We start from the raw sequence: 19,964 nt of genomic DNA, 5'->3' as shown, positions 1-19,964 counted from the left end.
ATCATGGCAGACAAGGCTGTTTCTGTCCCATAACCAGACCTGAACCCAGATTGGAATGGATCCCAGTAATCTGTTTCATCCAAGAAATCCTGGATTTGTGCTGAAAGGGAGATTAGAAACTGGCCAATAATTATGTAGGGAGGCATAGTCCATGAAAGGTTTCTTCTGCAATTGTCTTACAATTGTCTTTTCCCCCCAAAGGTTGTAACATAGCTCTCTTTCAAAGAAGCAGCTACAACCTGTATCTCCCCAGTTAGCCAGCCTTTCTCTGGCAAATCTAATCAGCCAGGAAGACTGCGAATCTAACAGACAAGTGTTGGGCTTCACTTCTCAAAGCAACTTGTCCCCATCCTAATGTTGAGCAAAGTGAAACTCATCCACATCAGAACTGGACAAGTACATGCTTTGTTTACTTCCCCAGACTTTGCTGTCAGTTTGGACTCCAAGGCAGCTGCCACATTGCAGAATTAACACAGTTTAACACTGCTTTAACTGCCATGTGACATACTGAGATTCATAGTTTGTTGTGGCACCAGAGATCTCTGACAGTGAACGCTAAATATCTTACAAAACTACAAATTCTTTAATTCCATAGCACTGAGTCATGAGAGTTAAAACAGTGTCAAACTGCATTTAGTCTGCAGTGTAGATGCATGTCAGAAGAAAATATAGAAGTGCAGTTTGAGTTTTGTCTCCCAGTTTCAGGTATGAGGCAAGAGGGTATAGCCACCTGTTCTCCCTTCTCTCTCCTGTTAAAGTGTACTGCTAGCAGGAGACTTTTCACCAAGTGCTTTTTCTTGTCATGAAAACCTAAGGTTCAGAGTTGTTTTAAGATGTCATCTGTGCTTTATTACCTCTGCACTTGTTTTACTCAGGGCAATATGTGAAGGATGTCTTGTTTCATTTTTATGGAGACTTCTGCCCTATTCATGCAGTCTCTATTATGCAGGTTCTCATGTGATTGATGAATATTATGGAGCCTATCTTTGTGTCTCCACACTGGATGCGCTGTTAGAATAAATGGACAAATGACTTTGAATAATATACATTCTAGAGATCAAGGGCTATCTTTATTTGTCTATAGACATTATGCAGTCTGGGGTTTGGGTATGACAAGGCTGCTGGAAAAATAATTCATTCACTGTGTGTAGTCTCTTTTGCAATAGAGATTACACCTCTTATGGTGGAGGAGGAAGCCAATGGAGCTTTGAAAGCTTGTGTCATGTATTGTGCATTTTGTTTGGCCCAATAAAGATGTTACTGTATTTTGGATGTTATTGTACTTTGCTGTATGGTCAACATGGCTACCCTTGGATATGTTTTCTGGATTTGAGGATACCACATTTTAGCTGCTAGAGGGATCTTAATGGAGTGAAGGCACTGAGACTTAACTCTTTCAGGACTGTACCTCCATCTAAGGCAAAACTTTTTAAAATTGGGACTGCATTTGGTTTGTTTTACCTAAACATAATCTAAAAGTTTTCCAGCAAACAGGTTTCTTTAGAAATGCAGTATTCTCTGCCTAAGAAGGGATAGGTAGCCTTGTACAAGACAGAGGCAAGCTGGAGCTCAAATAATCCCATCCCCCCAATTACTAATGAAATTTAAATTTTATTTCCTGGACTTTATGACTCTTTGTCTCCTAGAGTCCTTTACCTACATAGATATCCCTCCGTACCATCTTAACTAAGAACAACAAAACAGGGGCACTGAGCAGACAGAGGCTTACCCCCAGATGAAGAAGCCACTAGAGCTTCAAAAACTTGCATCATATATTTTGTGCATTTTGGTTGGTCCCATTTTTATTATGTAGGTTTATTTCCGTTTAGCACCAAAGGGAGAATTGCTGAGATTTAGAATAAACAAGGTTTGTTAAAGATTTTTGTCATTGTTTTATGAAATTTTAATGTTGTACCTGGTGTGAGTCTAGATTCATTTGCTCAGAATTAAGCTTCACTTAGTTCAATAAGAATTGCAGATGGGTTGAAGAAATTCCTGCAGGGTTTTCTTTTTGAAGCTGAGCTCAGGTTTCTACATGGTTTTCTTTAACTGTCTAAATGTAGAGATCAAATTATTTATATTTATTTACAGTTGGCTCTTTGCTTCCATGGGGGTTCCATTCCTGACCCCTGCTCCAAAATCTGTAGATAGCAAAATCTGTGAGGCCTCAAGTCCCCTTTTGCCAATGGCAGTGTGATGTGCGCACACCTGCGCTGGTGCTGCTGCATGCATGTGCTGCCATTGGGGAGACCAGGACAGGGCCATTCACGGATGTTCCAGTCTGTAGATGGCAAGCCTGTGGCAGAGGAGAGCCAACTGTATTAATTTAATTTAATTTTATTTCTATGCCACCTTTCTCCCAGAAGGGAACATAAGGTGGCTCAAAAATAAAATCAGTTAAAATATTTTGCAATAAGAAATTAAAAACAATTAAAATCAACTGGCTAAAAAAAGGTATAAAATGGCATAAAAATATACTAAAGTTAAAAAAAAAATATCTAAAGCACATATCCCTCCAAAACATGGATTATATATTAAAAGCCTAATAATGACTTTGCCTGCCAGTGAAAGGAAAGCGACCATCCCAGCCTCCAAGGAAGGGAGTTCCAGAGGTTGGGAGCAGCCACCAAAAAGCATCTGTCTTGAATCTGCACCAAGTGAGTTTGTAATGGTGGCAGGGCCAAGACAAAGCCTTCTCCCATATATATTAGGATTCTGGCAGGTTTCCATATGGTTCTTTCAAAGTCTTAAATTCCCTTTAGTATTTAATCCCATATTTTTTCATGCTTTTCATTTTTCTTTTCTTTCTCAGTGTATTTTCTTTTCTCTCTGCATGCCATTTTGTTGTTCTTTTAAAATCTATTTAAAATAAAAAGTATAGATTAAAAAAAAAAACAACAACCCAGTAATTTCTGGGGAGACTCTCCATTGACAGTTACTGTCAGAGGGTTAACTATGTGGTTTCCATGAAATAATTATCATTCATATGTTCATCTAAGGCTGTTTATTAGGTATATTATAAAGCTTATTTTTTAGATTTGGAACTATGCTGAAGTGTTTTTACAAGATGCTTACAGAAGGAACGGCAATAAAACACTCTGGACAAAATAAAACTTCAACACGAATGAAATAAAGCTAGCTACTGGCAAAATGTTGTCCTCTTAGCAATGCAATAAAATATTGATCTTCAGATGAATTTTGCAGACATTTTGTGTCTGGGGGTACATATGGAATGGAGATTTTTTTCCTCTGCAAGAAAGTGATGTATCTTTTCCTACTTAGTCTTTCTTCAACATCTTCTGCAACCTTAGATATTTTCTAATATAGTGATCTACCAATGTGTCAAGAGAAGATACAGAAAGATGACTGAGGGCAGCACTTTTCTTTTTCTGAGCTATATATCCAGCACCTGTGCTTAGCCTTGCCCTATTTTTATTATGTTGGTTTATTTCTGTTTATCTCTAAAGGGAGAATTGCTGAGATCTGGAATGCACACCATTTATTAATGATTTTTTCTTGACTTTTTCAAAATGTTTCCAAACTGCTTGATGCACATTTTGCCTTCTCTAACAAAGCTGCAAGGCCACATTTTTATAATCTGCAATAAATGTAGTTGGCTCATTTCTTCCCCTTTCATTTTGAATGTTTATCATTTTAAATTAAAGTCTTTGGAATTTAACTGGACATTGAGTTCAAAACTCAGGGTCTTAAAAGTTGTGGGCTTTTTCCTCCTGATGTAGGAAGAAGATGGACAACAAATTAAAGAGCTAGGAAGTTCAATTTATGATGACAGCACTGTCAGATACACCAAAGAGATTAGAAAAAAAAATGGCACACCATGAGTAGCAAGAAAACAGCTTTTGCACTTTTTAAGAACCTTTAAGCTGATTGGCTTAAAAATGCCATAGGTGAAGGATAAGGTGGGGAGGCAACTGCCTCATTATCCCACTCCTTTGTTGGTGTTTTGATGATTCAACTCAAGACACTTGGTCAGTAATTTATGCATGACTTCCACAACAGTCCTAAGTCCAGGCACAACTAAAGTTGAGCCACTGAATCAGTAAGATTTCCATTCTATGTAGCCTTGCTGTTTATCACCTGTTTAGGTGGGACAAGTTGAGAGCCAGTGTGTTGTAGTGGTTTGAGCATTGGGCTATGACTCTGGAGACCTGGGTTTGAATCCTGGCTCAGCTGTGGAAACCCACTGGGTGACCTTAGGCAAGTCACACCCTCTCAGCCTCATAGGATGGCAATGGCAAAGGCAAACCCCATCTGAAGAAACATGCCAAGAATGCACTATGAGGGGTTCACCTCCACCGTAATTCAGAAATGACTTAGAAATGATAGCCCTCTATAAATATTTGAAAGGGTATCATATTGAGAATGGAGAAAGCTTGTTTTCTGCTGCTCCAGAGACTAGGATAAGGAGCAGTGGATTCAAACTACAGGAAAAGAGATTCCATCTCAATATTAGGAGGAACCTCCTGACAATAAGAGCTATACAACAGTGGAATACACTCCTTCGGAGGGTGGTGGAGTCTCCTTCTTTGGAGGTTTTAAAACCAAGACTGGATGGCCATCTGTCTGGGGGCTTTGATTGTGAGTTCCTGAATGGCAAGGGATTGGATTGGATGGCCCTTGGGGTCTCTTCCAACTCTTGGAACAACAACTTGGTTAGTATATGGTTGCTTATTAGTGTTAGCCTTAGTAAGCACATTTAAACTCTTAAGACAGAGGTCCAAAGCAGGCCACAACATTCTCATCAGATTTTTTTAAAATCAGAAAATGGACTGATCTATGTACTCAGATCTAGCACAGATCTTGTTCAGTTAGTGAAAGTGGAAGAATTCCCTTTTTTATACACTTGATTGGACTTAGCTGAGGACCAGAAATAGCAAATGTCCAGGCCAGTCCAGATTGGAGACTATAAATACTTGTCTGTATGTCTTGAGCTTGTTTTGCTTTTGAGTAACACACTCCCTACTATGAGCTTAGGGAGATACAGGAGTTATATCATTTCTGCCTCTTAACAGCCCAGTGAGAAGTTGTGTTTGAATGAATGACTGATCCATGGTCACACCCAGTATGCTTCATGGCTGAATGGGGATTCACACACAATTGGTATTTCATGTTTTGAGTACAGTAGGTGGTTCTAATTTATTAGAGCCTTTTTCTCATTCTGCATTTTACAGAAACTAAAGGGTGCCAGTGTAATATGTTTCACTTTGTGCATTTTATTTACAGGAATATATTGAAGACAAGATAATAGTATATGAGATGGGGGTGTGCACAAACCATCATATGACAAAGAGGTTCTTTCTGTGTTGACATGTAATATATAATTTAATTGTGCTCTTTTGGGAGGTAGCAAAGGCTGAGAGCATATACAAACGGTATATTTGGTGGATAAGAAAACTAGTGAGGATCTTCACAGTGTATAAGCTATCCACCAGGGATGGAAAGAAAAATTGTTTCTGTTCACTTCTTGGCAGAATAATGGCTTTCCCAATGCATAGAAGAGCTTGTCAAGAAGAGAAAAGCAGCAGATGGTTTCTTAAGACTTTGTAAAGTCTTCCAGTACACTTGGCATGTAGATTTTCTATGCAAGAACCACAGAGATGGGGCTGTCTTCTCTTTCTTCTTCTTCTTCTTCTTCTTCTTCTTCTTCTTCTTCTTCTTCTTCTTCTTCTTCCTCTTCCTCTTCCTCTTCTTCTTCTTCTTCTTTGCAGTAATAAAAAGGTATGCTTTGTATTGAAAATATTCCTTCCAGTGCAGAAAACATGTCCCCCTCCACCGAAATCTGGGTACTTTTGCACAGGACTTCATGGGAAGATAAAGTATGTGAAGATTTACATTCTTACTCCCCTGAAGAGTCCCTCTAAACTTGGAGAGCCTTACTTTTCAGAGTAATCTACAGTGGGTATGCTGGTTGGGTAATCCTTGGAGTTGTAGTCCATAAAAATAAGCTTTCCATGCATTGAATCCATTGTGATCTCCTGCCCATATGATCCTGCTTCTGAGAAAATAGATTTCCGATTGTCGTTGTTTCAACCTCTTAATTCATTTTGAGTGTTTTCTGCTTCAGTTGAATTTAAAGTAATTTATTACCAGTGACAATTTGACTGCTTCTAAAAGTAATAAAATAAAATAAAACAAATAAATATTACATGCTTAGATTAGGATACTACTTCTTCAACAAGAATAAAGTTAGGTAGATTGTAGTTTTACTTGCAAACTTTATATCTTCATGAATAAATTAGCTGTTCAGTTAAGGGTTTGGGGACTAGAGGCCTGAGCTGTTAGCCTTTTCTGTCATAAAATGTACTGTGGTTTGTGGCAATATTTAAGCCACGGTGTGTTGTATAGTGCTGGCAAGTGACGTATTTACTACAATGGATTATCAATAGTAAGAACCGTAAGTACAATGATTAGAGATTTTAAAAGGTTACCAGCATTAGAAAGGATCAAGGGTTTATTTTCTGATGGCAACCCAGCTTTGCAAAAATAATAAATAAATAAATATGATGGAAGCCCTACCAACACCTTATTATTTCATTTGTTTCTGATGCTCATGTATGAGTGTCACACAAGTGAGACACAGTAGCAGACTTGGTAGCGCCCGGAGGTTTGCAGAAATAAAATAAGATCCTTGTCAGGCAGTCCTTAAGGGGAGAAACCCAGGAATTGACCCAGTTAGGATTGAGTGCATGGAATATTCACCAGCTGTTGGAAGTAGAAAATGGACTAGGGGTGGGGGTGGGGGAATAAACTAAAAAACAATATTAGATGGAATGGTATCGCTGGTTGGAAGTCCCATTGGGCAATATTTGATGAGCTTTTACATTACTGTGTCAGAATTCCCCAGGCCAGCTGTGGGATGGGCTTTGTAACTGCCATTTGCATAGTTCTTCTCCAGGCATACAAATTTCGTTTTCCCTCTCAGCGAGGCTGGGTAGGCTGGTTAGGTAGTTTTGTAGGGTCCTGCATAGCCACATAGGCTATTGGCCACTGCAGAACACTTGGCTTGTAGATCCATGTGTGTGTGTATGTGCTGTCATCTCACCTGTTGACTTACGGCTACTCCATGAATATCATTGCGTTTTCCTAGGAAAGAGATACTCAGGGGATTTTGACCATTCCTTCCTCTGAAATATAGCTTGTAGTGATTGATGGTTTCCCATCCAAGTACTACGCAGGGATGACTCTGCTTAACTTCCAAATTCAGACAGGATCTCATGCTTTTAGGGTATTTGGGCAGGTTTTGTAGTTCCATAGGCAAATTAATTTGATCATTATATTATATTATTGTTTCCATTACCTTTCCTGGCAACCTAATGAATTTATGTCCACAGCATTGTGTCAATCCATTATCATGCCTGCTAGGAACATACTAAGACATTTGTTAGGCATACCTTTGGCCCTGAGGGAGCACATTCTTTTTTTGAAAGATAAGCTTGCCTTGTATGGCTGAAAATCAGATTTAACAGAGCAGCCGAAAGGCAATGGCCTTTTCAAAAAGTCATCCCTGTTTGTTAAATTTGCTCTTCCTTAGGTCTGCTGTGTTTTGTGACTAATGCCATGCCACTGATGTGTTGTTTGTCACTCATTTCCAAATACTGAAGCTTGTGTGTTTCTATCTGAGAAAATGGTGACAGGGGCAGACTTGCTTAGGTACAGAGAGGCCATAATGGGCACAACTGTCATTGGCTGCTAGGAGCTGAAGAACATTTGGCATCGAATGCTGGCCAAATACTGTTTTTCTTTGAAGCACAGAAATAGGTCAAAGAAGGGTTAGCATTTGGGAAGCATGCAATACTTATCGGAGCAGGTTCTTTAGACAAATTTAGAATATAATTTTAGGATAGCTCATCCTAATCTGGATCATTTACTTTGGTCCAAAACACACAAAATAATCCAGTTTGAGATTGCTTTAACTGCCCTGGCTCAATGCTAGGGAATTCTGAGAACTGTAGTTTTGTGAGACATTCAGCCTTCTGTGTCTGAGAGCTCTGGTGCCTCAGTAAATACAATTCCCAGGATTCATTAGCACTGAGCCAGGGCAGTTAATCCAGAAACTGGATTATTTCTTCACTGTGTTTTGAACCTTTGTTCACTTGATTTTGGTCAGGATTTGTTAAGAGCAAAGAATAACAATGGTGTATGTTTGCATAAATCTCGTCATTCCTCTCTGCTTAATTGCAAATTATTTGTCAGTGTTTTATAATGTTTCATATTTAATACAATAAGCAGTTTAAATAACCTTCTCAAAATATTTAGATATAAAACCAATCAATAGATAAAGTCTGTTTCAGCTGCATGTTTGAACATCCACTTCTAGTATTTATCCTAAGAGTGACTTACATCTTCTACTTTAAGCTACTTTTCTCAAATGAAGTTTTAAATGTGCATGAAATCAACTGCCATGAAAACAATAGCAGCAGCAACAGAAACAACAGCAGCAACAACAACTTTTCTACTAGGTTTGCGAGTGGTGAAGGGAAAACACTTCACGTCAGCACAGCCTCCTTATACAGTTTCAAAACATTTTGACAAAGTCTGTGCTTAATTTCACAACAAATCAAAGCATAAACATTTAGTTATTTGAGATCTTTGTTGTTGGTTTTTTTGTGTGTGTGCCAATATGGTTCTTCTCATTTGCTTTAAAAATGTGGTTATTTTAATTGTCTTTCAGGTGAAACCATGAGAATTGCTTCCTCTGAGTTTGCGGATGATCCCTGTTCCTCTGTCAAACGTGGTACGATGGTACGGGCCGCTCGAGCTCTGCTTTCGGCTGTCACCCGCCTGCTCATCCTGGCTGACATGGCAGATGTCATGAGGCTTTTGTCTCACCTGAAAATTGTAAGACTTCTTAAATAGGTTATACTCATGCATGGCAATATAGTACTGCAGATTATATAGAAAGGTGATTGAAATTGGGATCTCATTAGCTCGCTATAACAGTGAAGCCACCTATTAATCTGGCAGCTGTGCTTATGCTAGGGTCATACAATGACAATATAGAGATGCACACAAAGTTGCTGCTGCTGTGCCATCAGATGGGAAAGGCTAAATAGGCTTCAAGTCCCCTTCTTCTGCAGTGCTTGGCTTCTGGCATCTCCTGAGATATTCTAAGAAGGCAGGCCTGCCTGCCCCCAGCACTATATATATATATATTTTTGAAAATCAACTTATCCTCTAAACCATGCACCTTATGGCATTCATTTCTCAGGGGTGAAGAGTGGTCTGGCATTCCTGTATCAGTTCCATAGAACTTGAGTGATCCATTCATTTGAGTACAGAAGTACTTCACAGCAAGCACGCCATGAATAATGAAAGGATATAAATAGGCTAAGGTTTGGAGTTACATGTGACTCCATTCAGATATATTCACTCCTTCTACCTAACACAACCAACTGCTATTCCAGATTTCCTAGTATTCTCTAAGAATCTACTGCTTTTGCCCTTAAAAACTATTACTCTGTTAATCTTTAAAAGTTAGGATGGATTTTCCCATGTCCTTATTTCATTCCTACGGTTCTTTGCATGCGCAGTATGGTTAGGAAGATTATCTTTGGTCATATAGTGCAGGAACATATCACATCACCGAACATGCAAACAGAGGTGACTTCTGTTCACACTGTTTGTGTGGCCATCAACATGTTGAAATCATAGACTCTCCATCTTTGGCTTCATAGGCAAAACTAATGTTAGATAAATTTAGATAAATCAGACAAATATTAGAGACGTTTCAAAACATGACAAAAGGAATAGATTGTTGTCCTCACGTCCTGCTTGTGGGTTCTCTAAGAGATCTAGTGTCCTCTGTGAGGACAGAATGTTACAATACAGTACATGGGTCTTTGGTCTATATCTGCAAGCCTCCTCTTAGGCACAGCAGGTGTGCAGAAAAATGAACATGGTCCTGTCAGAGCTGCTTTGCAGACAATTCATGACATGTCGACTATCACCCTCTTGTGGTAGAATCAAACCACAGAGTTTAGCTTGCCTTGTGAGCCAGGATATGAAATTGAGTACATTTAAATGTCAGAACTTTGATTGGAGCTGGAAGCAGCGAGTGTTTAATGAATTATCAAAGATGAGAGGGGGAAAAAAACGATGAAAGCCACAGAGGAATGATAGAGCAGCAAATGATTTACTGTGGGTTTGTATCTGGTTTGCCGCTGCCTGCCTTCTCGCCTGCAGACGCATATAACAAAATGCTTTGTAATTGGAGCTAACCAGTGTAATGATTGATTTCCCCATTCCTCTCTTTATAGCTCATTGTTTGCTAATCGAAGGGTGAAAAGAATCTGTTTTGTAAACCGAGAATATTTTTAAAAGCTAGTTTGACTTTTTGAGCAGATCACCTCTCCTCAGTTCTCTCTTTCCTTAAAGTTAATGTATAATGTGTATTCAAAGGCTTTCATGGCTGGCATCCATAGTTTTTTGTGGGTTTTTCGGGCTATGTGGACATGTTCTAGAGCATGGCCACATAACCTGAAAAACCCACAAAAAACTATTGATGTATAATATTTTTCCTGTGGGAATGATGCCTGGCAACTTTAAGCTTGGAAGTTAACCCATGCAGCAACATTTTGAATCGTCCAGGATTAGGATTTATAATGGAAAATGGCAATTCCTTCCATGCAACGAAGGTTGCAATTCCTGCTTTAAGGAACATATGGGTTCTTTCTTGAAAGTCAGTGCATTCTCCCCACCCTCCCATGTGTGCATAGAAAATGATGTATCTCTTCAAGAGTCAGCCATATCATGCAGTTCACAGTGAAGGGTAGCCTAGTACAGATGATCTCTTGATACAGTAGATTTTCAGACTCCCTCTCCCTTTCCTCCTGCCATGTTTAAGGAGTATGGGAGACACTGGGATAGAAGTGCCTATACCATTCATTCAAGCTAATTATAATCCTCCCAGGAGCTGAGAGCATAAGCTCCCTGGCCTGGTGTTCCCTTATTTGAATTCAATTGGAAGTGTGTCCCTTGGCCTCCCTCTCTCTCTCTTTTCCTCTTTCTCTCTGGTAGCAAACCACTCCTCATAAGTGACTATCTGTTTCATTCTCTCCTGCTCTGTATGTTGAATAAGAGGACATGCAACTTATACATTCTACAAGTCATTGTAGCAATAATAATAATAATAATAATAATAATAATAATGTAATAATAGTAATAAAATTGATTTTTTTCCCGTCTCCCCTCAAGGCTTGATACAGCAGGAGACAGCATGTTAAAATACAAAACACAATTAAAAACACATAAACCCACAGTTAAAATACATTCATAAGAGTTTATATACAAATTTAAAAAGTCATGATTTAAAATTGTCTGGAAAGGCCTGCCGGAAGAGATATGTTTTCAATACTGTTTTAAGTGCTGCCAGTGTTTTCAGCTGTTGTATCCTTTCTGGCAGGCCATTCCACAGTCTGGGGGCAGCAGATGATTAGGTCCTCTGGGAAACCGTTGGCAGTCTTGTCCTGACCAATTGGAGCAAATATTTCCCAGAGGAGCTGAGTGTACAGGACAGATTGTATGAGAGAAGGCGATCCTATTGGTTACCTGGACCCAAATCATATAGGGCTTTCAAAGTATTAACCAACACTTTGTACTTTGTCCGGAAACCAATTAGCATCCAGTACAGTGCTTTTAAAATCCTGAGCTGCCTCTGACAAGCTGACCTCCAAAGGTATGTTGAAGTCACCCAGAAGCAAAAGTCTTGGGGACTCCCAACAAGAGCTCCGAAATCAGTTCAGTGAGCTCAGCCAGGGAGTTTGATAGGCAGCAGGGTGAACAGTACACAAACAGAAACCTGAGTCTATCCTTGGTTTTCAGGCGCAGGCATACACTCAGTGTGGCTCAGCTCTCTGATGTGGTAAGGCTGAGGTGATTTTTATAGACCACAGCCATCTTACTCTGCCGCCTACTTTCCTTCTCCTACTTGCTAACATAGTACCCAGCTGGGAGAGCCTGTGCCCATGCTGGACCACTGTCACCTCTCAGCCAGATCTCTGAAAAGCATGCCTAGTTAGCTTCTTCATCCTTGAAGAGATCATAGATATGTGCTTTATTTTTAATTCACCTGGCATTACATAAGAGAAAAGTGAGGTTTTATGCACTGAGTTCCGAGGGGCAGGGAGACAATATTAAGGAAGGCGAAAGGGATGGCGAAAATAGTCAAACTGACATAGAGGAAACAAGGCAAACAGTGCAAGGACCCAACAGTGGGAGGCAAAAAAACTTGCACAGGCAGCAAGTAAAAGGGAACCATGGTCTGCGATGTCTCTACACTAATGCACAGAGCATGGGAAATAAGCAAGATGAACTCGAACTCCTAGTACAACAAAGCAAATATGATATAATAGGCATCACTGAAACCTGGTGGGATGAGTCTCATGATTGGAATGTGGAAATAGAGGGGTATAACCTTATTAAGAGAAATAGGCCAAACAGGAAAGGAGGAGGAATAGCACTATACGTCAGAGATATTTACACCAGTGAAGAGATCCAGGACATCAATCATGGAAGCCAGGTGGAGAGCATCTGGATAAGAATCAAAGGGGAGGGAAACAACAAGGGTGTTACGGTGGGAGTCTACTACAGACCCCCAAGTCAGACTGAGGAATTCGATGATGTCTTTCTAGAACAGATGACCACACAGTCAGAAAAGAGAGATGTAGTAGTGATGGGCGACTTCAACTATCCTGATATTTGCTGGAAGTCAAACTCAGCAAAATCCTCAAGGTCTAGCAAATTCCTCACTTGCCTGGAAGACAATTTCATGGTCCAAAAGGTGGAAGAGGCAACAAGGGGGTCAGCTATTTTAGATCTGATCCTAACCAACAAGGATGACTTGGTTAATGGGGTGCAAGTGGTGGGATCATTAGGTGGAAGTGACCATGTTCTCCTGGAGTTTGTAATACAGTGGAAAGGAGAAGCCAGGCAGAGTCAGACACGCATCCTAGACTTTAGGAGAGTGGATTTCAGTAAACTTAGAGAAGTATTGAGGGCGATTCCATGGTCAGAAATACTAAAAGATAAAGGAGTTCAGGATGGATGGGACTTTCTCAAAAGGGAGATACTGAAGGCACAATTTCAAACAGTTCCAGTGAGAAAGAAAAACGGGAAGTGTCTCAAGAAACCAGGATGGATGACTAAGGAACTTTCAACCGAGCTAAGTTTGAAACGGAACATGTATAAGAAATGGAAAAAGGGGGAAATCACGAAAAAGGAATTCAAAGAAATAGCAGGCATGTGTAGGGGTAAAGTCAGAAAAGCTAAAGCGCAGAATGAACTCAGGCTTGCTAGAGAGGTTAAGAACAATAAAAAGGGCTTTTTTGGATATGTCCGCAGCAAGAGGAAGAAGAAGGAAACGGTAGGGCCACTGCGTGGAGAAGATGGCAAAATGCTAACAGGAGATAGAGAAAAGGCAGAATTACTCAACACCTTCTTTGCCTCAGTCTTCTCAGAAAAGGCAAAGGGTGCTCAACCTGAGGATAATGGAGCAGAGGACCGAATAGGGGAATTTCAGCACAGAATAAGTAAAGAGATAGTAGAGGAACACCTTGTTAATCTAAATGAATTTAAGTCTCCGGGACCAGATGAACTCCATCCAAGGGTATTAAAAGAACTGGCAAAAGTAATATCGGAGCCATTGGCAATCATATTTGAAAACTCCTGGAGAACAGGAGAGATCCCAGCAGACTGGAGGAGGGCAAATGTTGTCCCCATCCTCAAAATGGGGAAAAAAGAGGATCCCAACAATTATCGTCCAGTTAGTCTGACATCAGTTCTAGGAAAGATTCTGGAGCAGATCATTAAACAGAGAGTCTGTGAACATCTAGAAGGCAATGCCATAATCACAAAAAGTCAACATGGGTTTCAGAGAAACAAGTCATGCCAGACAAATCTAATCTCTTTCTTTGATAAAATTACCAGCTTGGTAGATGAAGGGAATGCTGTGGATATAGTATATCTTGATTTCAGTAAGGCCTTTGACAAGGTTTCTCATGACATTCTTGCAAACAAGCTTGTAAAATGTGGGCTAGACAAGGTAACTGTTAAATGGATCTGTAATTGGTTGACAGGCCGAACCCAAAGGGTGCTCAACAATGGCTCCTTTTCATCCTGGAGAGAGGTGACCAGTGGGGTCCCACAGGGCTCTGTCCTGGGCCCAGTGCTATTCAACATCTTTATCAATGACCTGGATGACAGAATTGGGAGCATACTTATCATATTTGCAGATGACACCAAATTAGGGGGAATAGCTAATACCCCAGAGGACAGGATCAAGATTCAAAATGACCTGAATAGACTAGAAAGCTGGGCCAAAGCTATCAAAATGAAATTCAACACAGAGAAATGTAAGGTATTGCACTTAGGGTGGAAAAATAAAATGCACAGATATAGGATGGGTGACACCTGGCTGAATGAAACTACGTGTGAAAGGGATCTAGGAGTCCAAGTAGACCACAAGTTGAACATGAGTGAACAGTGTGATGCGGCAGCTAAAAAGGCCAATGCTATTTTAGGCTGCATCAATAGAAGTATAGTGTCAAGATCAAGAGAAGTAATAGTGCCACTGTATTCTGCTTTGGTCAGGCCCCACCTAGAATATTGTGTCCAGTTCTGGGCGCCACAATTCAGAAAGGACATTGAGAAACTGGAGCGTGTCCAAAGGAGGGCGACAAAAATGGTGAAGGGTCTGGAAACCATGCCCTATGAGGAACGACTTAGGGAGCTGGGGATGTTTAGCCTGGAGAAGAGAAGGTTAAGACGTGATATGATAGCCCTGTTTAAATATTTGAAAGGATGTCATATTGAGGAGGGAGCAAGCTTGTTTTCTGCTGCTCCAGAGAACAGGACCCGGAACAATGGCTGCAAGCTACAGGAAAAGAGATTCCACCTGAACATTAGGAGGAACTTCCTGACAGTAAGGGCTGTTCGACAGTGGAATGCACTCCCTCGGAGGGTGATAGTCTCCTTCCTTGGAGGTCTTTAAACAGAGGCTGGATGGCCATCTGTCAGGGATGCTTTGAATTGGATTTCCTGCATGGCAGGGGGTTGGACTGGATGACCCTAGTGATCTCTTCCTACTCTATAATTCTATGATTCTATGATTCTATGGCCTGGCTTAACTCACCCAAGTTCCCTAGGCTGGCAGGGTGACTGGAAAGTGAGATACCATAGATATTATAGGTCTCTCCTTCTTCCATAAGTACATGCAACCCTGCCATTGCCATATCTCCCTTTGCTTTGTGCAACTCATATTGCCACCCCAATTTCCATTTAAAACAAAACAAAATAAAACAAAGTGTTCTAAAACAACCCTTAAAACAGTGCTATCAGTCAATGGGAATGGTATCTAGTGAATTAGACTTGTTAACTGGCTAGTTTAGCAGACCCCTACTCACATTAAGTGATGCCTTGTAGCCAACTAGATGTTTCTGGGCTGTCCTGCCACCATTATCCAGTTTTTTTAGCTGGCAATCTCATTCACAGCTGGCTTATAAGTCCCGTAATTATTTCCCTCATATCCACATAAATTGATAACCATTTTAAAAATATATTTTTTAAAAAAGAATACAATGAATAAAACAAGCACCCTGCCTAGTCCACATTGACATTTCCAGTTTTTTGTCTTGTGTACCAAAATCAGTAATAATAATAATAATAATAATAATTTATTTTTATCCCGCTTTTCCAATGATCAAAGCGGCGCACAGATTAGACAAAAGTACATCAAAGTAAAAAACGATAAAAACAGCATTTAAAAACAGTAACAATACAATAACAGGGCCAGCTGAGTGGGGGTCATTTCAAGGTCATTAACAGAAGGGGTGAACCATAGAGTAACATCTCATGGGGGGAAGGCTTGAGAAAAGAAGAAGGTCTTAAGATTCTTCTTAAACAGATCTCAAGATGTGGTGGAGCAGAGCTCGTCCGGGAGATTGTTCCATGTTTTTGGGGCCGAGATAGAGAAGGCCCATTGCGAGGTCCTAACATATCGTACTGTTGGGACCTCCAATAAATTCTTCCCTGCCAACCTGAGTGTGCGGGGTGGATTATATGGAGAGAGTTAGGGGTGGATGACATTGTGCCTTCTTTATCCTCAAGCAGAGTACTTGGCCCTCGCCCTCAGTCCACCCCTGAAGGAGCTCCCACAAAGGGGCAAGCCCTTTGGTGGCATGCTTTTTGGTGGTGGGCCCACCACCCAGCCAGCCGCTTATATCCTCCTGTCTGGCAGAAGATATTGTGATACTGAAGGTTACATGCACACTATATGTGTAACCTTTAGCACAATCCCACCAATTATGAAATTAGATATAATTTGGTGTTCTGTCTTGTCAGGATTCTTTTCTGCATTCCTCCCATGTCCTTTTCCCCACCACGACTACCTGGCTCTGTGCTTTGCTGAAAGGAGAGCTGTGTGCGGATAAATGCAAACGAGCACAAAACAACAATATGACAATGAGTCTCTCTGGGTAGAATTCCCCTAGGAACAATGTGCTACAACAACAAATAGCTGGTTTCAATATTTTACAGTATTTATTTATGCCTACTAATATGGTTAATAAATTGGTTGTTCTCTGGAGGCTACATATGTAGCAGCAAACAGGAGACTTGGAGGAAATTCACAAAACTGACTCACAAGATGGAGCAGAGACTGTTTCGCTTTCCTTACAACTTGAGTTGCATATTGTTCCTACTGACTATGCTGCCATTCATTTTTGCAAGTGATTCCCAAACTTTGGTTCTCCCAATGTTTTGGACTTCAGTTTCAAGAATTCGTGTTGGCCAGGCTGGCTGGGGCTTTTGGGAGCTGAAGTCCAAATACTTGGAGGATGAAACTTTGCAAACCACTGATTTATCCTGTTCAAATTGATGTGTCCAGTATAAGTGAGCAAGAAAGAGTGTAACACAGGCTGAGTTCATGATTCTGTGACTTTCAGGTCTCAGATGAGTTGAGTATTTGTGTTCTTCTATCCCTCTTATAAGCCTACTGCGAATTTATCCTGCAGGGAGAAAGTGAAAGCTTGCTTTAAAGATCTCAGCAGTTCAGAAACTTAGAAGCCACTGTTCTTCTTTGTCTCTGTGACTCACACAAATGGCTTAGCTGTTCAGAACCTTCTATAGCTGTTATGTAAGTGTTTTGGCAGTATCCTGTGCACCTAACCAGTCCGCTTCCTACCTAAGCCCTCAATTCCTTTTTGTCCACGTCGTCGTCAGCATCATCATCAGCACTGTTGGTGAGCTTATCAGTTAGTACATGGTATACAACATTTTTTAATTGTTTCTTTCTTAACTTTCTTGTTGGATTGTGGTTTGAGTTTCTTGGATTATATCTTTATTTCCGTTACTGGACTCTGATTTGACTTGATTAACTTTAAAAAGTGCATCGCTTGCAGGGCTAAAATTGCCCAAAAGAATGGTCACTCATGCTTTCTGTTATGCCTGGATACAGGCCATAATGTGGGGGCCTGCTCCCATTGTAAGGCATTCACCTCACAGGGAGACCAAAACTGCCACCACCTCAATCTTCTTTGGTCCTGGCTGCCTCTGATTCTTCTCTCTGGTTCCTCCAGGAACCTGCTTCTGGCTCTTGAATGAGTGAGGATTCTCTTTATCATCTCCCATTGGCATATGCAGCTTGGTCCACAGGAACAACAACAACAACAACAACAAGAACAACAAAAAAAACAACAGGATTTATTTATATGCCGCCCAGTCACTGGGAATCTGGGCAGCTTACAACAGAGGGGATAATAGATGGTTCCTTGTCCTCAGGCTTACAATCTAAAAAGACACGACACAAAAGGAGAAGGGAATGGTGTGGGGGGGATCAGGTACAGCATTCTTCTCTCCCTCTGAGGCCTGGACCAAGGCAGATGGACTTGAGGGAGGGCTCTTCTTCTTAATCGAGGCCGAGCCTGATGGCATTGGGCCTGTCCTTTCACTCCCTCTAGGACAGAAGATGACAGTTGGAAGGAGGGACGGGAGGGCTCTTCCTCTTCAGGCCTGATGGCATTGGGCCTGTCCTTTCACTCCTTCCCAGGCCAGAAGATGACAGAAGATAACACCGGGTAGATCAGTCGACATGGAGGCTTTCACATCAGTATGAAAAAATTAAGTGGAGAAGAGGCACCATAAGAATAAGAACCCAAAACATAGTGATGGAATTCAGACTGCATCCATACTTCAGAAATAATCTGGTTTGACACCACTTTAACAACTATGACTTAATACTATGGAATTCTGGGAGTTGTAATTTGTTGTGGCACCAGAGCAAAGCAATCTGGCCATCACACAGGTGGTCTCTTTAGCTTGGAGACAGATGAAAAGCTAGAGCATATGGATATAAAGATCATAAATTTGGCTTCCAGCAGGATGCATTGCTGTTGTCTCTCTCCTGTCACACTTGGCAAAGACAGTCTTTTGAATCCAAGAGGTCTTTCGGTATGATATCAGGTAATCCAGAATGGGGGCTCTACCTGCCTTATTTTCTCAGAATGCCTCCTCATCCATGAAATACCACTTACAGTCCTATAAGAAATGGCCTCAGGACCTAGGCAGGCAATGTATTTAACTCCTCATCTCACTCTCTTCCCATAGCCAATTCGTTCAACAGCAGACTTCAAAACCATCATCATACCTGGGATACTATTATGATGGTCTTAGTTCTAGACATCATGTGGAGGGGGTACACAATAGAGTTTGGTAGTATCTTCCTCTGGGGGTAATCAGCATCACTTCCCCCTCTGATGCAGTGAAACGGGAAGTCAACATTTTACAGCATTGGCCTCTCAACCCTTGCCACAGCAACACAGTCTTCTGTGCTGCCTAAAGCTGTCCTCATTGTATTTTGCCTTGTCTTGCTAGGCTTGTTGTGTTTAAACCTTGGTGTGTCTCCTGCCTCTGGCCCATTGGACTCCTGGGCCTCTGCCTTGCTATGTTTGGACCTGGTCTGCTCCCGTATTCTGCCTCTTGTCTCTGGCCCATTGGACTCCTGGGCTCCTACCTTGCTGTGCTTAGACTTTGGTCAGTTTCCTGACATTACCTCTTGCCTCTGGTCCATTAGAATCTCTAAGAGACTGAACAGACTGCCCCTAAAGGGTGGCCTGCAGCTGCCTCTTTTGTTGCTGTATTGGGGCTATGGCAACTAATCTGGCATTTCCGAGGTGCAAAAAGAAGCTGCAAAAAGGGTGCCCTTTCTATAGTGATGGCAGCTTCTTGCTGCTTCTTCAGTGCAGTGTGTGTAAGCAGTGCAATGAAGATGCGGTGTGATGCTGCCTGCTGTCTGGTCAGGTGGGTGGCATGGGGGCAGCATCCAGGTAGCTGGTGTGTGGACACTATGCCCTCACTCTGCCCTGAGGCCGGCTCTTTATGCCAGTCTGTTGAGGACCTAAGTTCACAATCCATGGTCCTCGCCTCGGCAGCCCATCTTGGAATCCAGGCCACCCACACTTCAGATCTTGACAATTGTGGTAGTTGTAACATGGCTCAGCAGCAAGGAGTCATTGCCTTTCTTTGCACCAACAACTAGCTCCTTGTTGCCCACTCTCAGGTCAGACTTATTGGCATCTATCTCACACTTCACCTTCTGGACTTGTTGGGTCTTATTATCAGCCTCAGGAAGTCTCATCTGAGATCATTTCAGCAAGTGAGGTTTATAGGAGCACTATTGTACTCTCATGTTCCCATGGCTTTCTTGCCTAATGATGTGTACCCAGTGGTGGTCAGAGCCACACGGAGGGGACAACACAACCACAAGGTGTGCACAAGGGATGTCCAGTACTCCTTTCCAATGTCAGTAATATCATTAGCAAAACTCGGGATGAGGCCTCTGCAAGCTTGGTTCTTGCCCTGATTTGACCCTCACACTGACTCTCCTCTTCTACATCTCACCATCCTGAAGAGCGTCCATCAGTTGCTGGCATGTTGATAACTTATGTGACTGG

General features: G+C 41.3%; 1 protein-coding gene across 3 annotated transcripts in view; it reads left to right on the top strand.

Annotated features, from left to right (window-relative positions):
- Window positions 1-19,964, top strand: part of LOC149313245 (catenin alpha-2) — a 609,699-nt gene that overhangs the window by 147,349 nt on the left and 442,386 nt on the right. For all 3 annotated transcript variants that reach the window (XM_089526338.1, XM_089526340.1, XM_089526339.1), the window contains exon 4: window positions 8,693-8,859. In XM_089526338.1, the coding sequence (XP_089382464.1) occupies window positions 8,693-8,859 (167 nt within the window). The remainder of the gene's footprint in view (window positions 1-8,692; window positions 8,860-19,964) is intronic.

This window comes from Sceloporus occidentalis, unplaced genomic scaffold, assembly GCF_023333645.1.
Source record: "Sceloporus occidentalis isolate IW3139 unplaced genomic scaffold, rSceOcc1.0.p SCAF_5, whole genome shotgun sequence".
In the NCBI taxonomy this organism is placed as follows: Eukaryota; Metazoa; Chordata; class Lepidosauria; order Squamata; family Phrynosomatidae; genus Sceloporus; species Sceloporus occidentalis.
The sequence above is the reverse complement of the archived record's forward strand: the minus strand, read 5'-3'. Positions and strand labels throughout refer to the sequence as shown.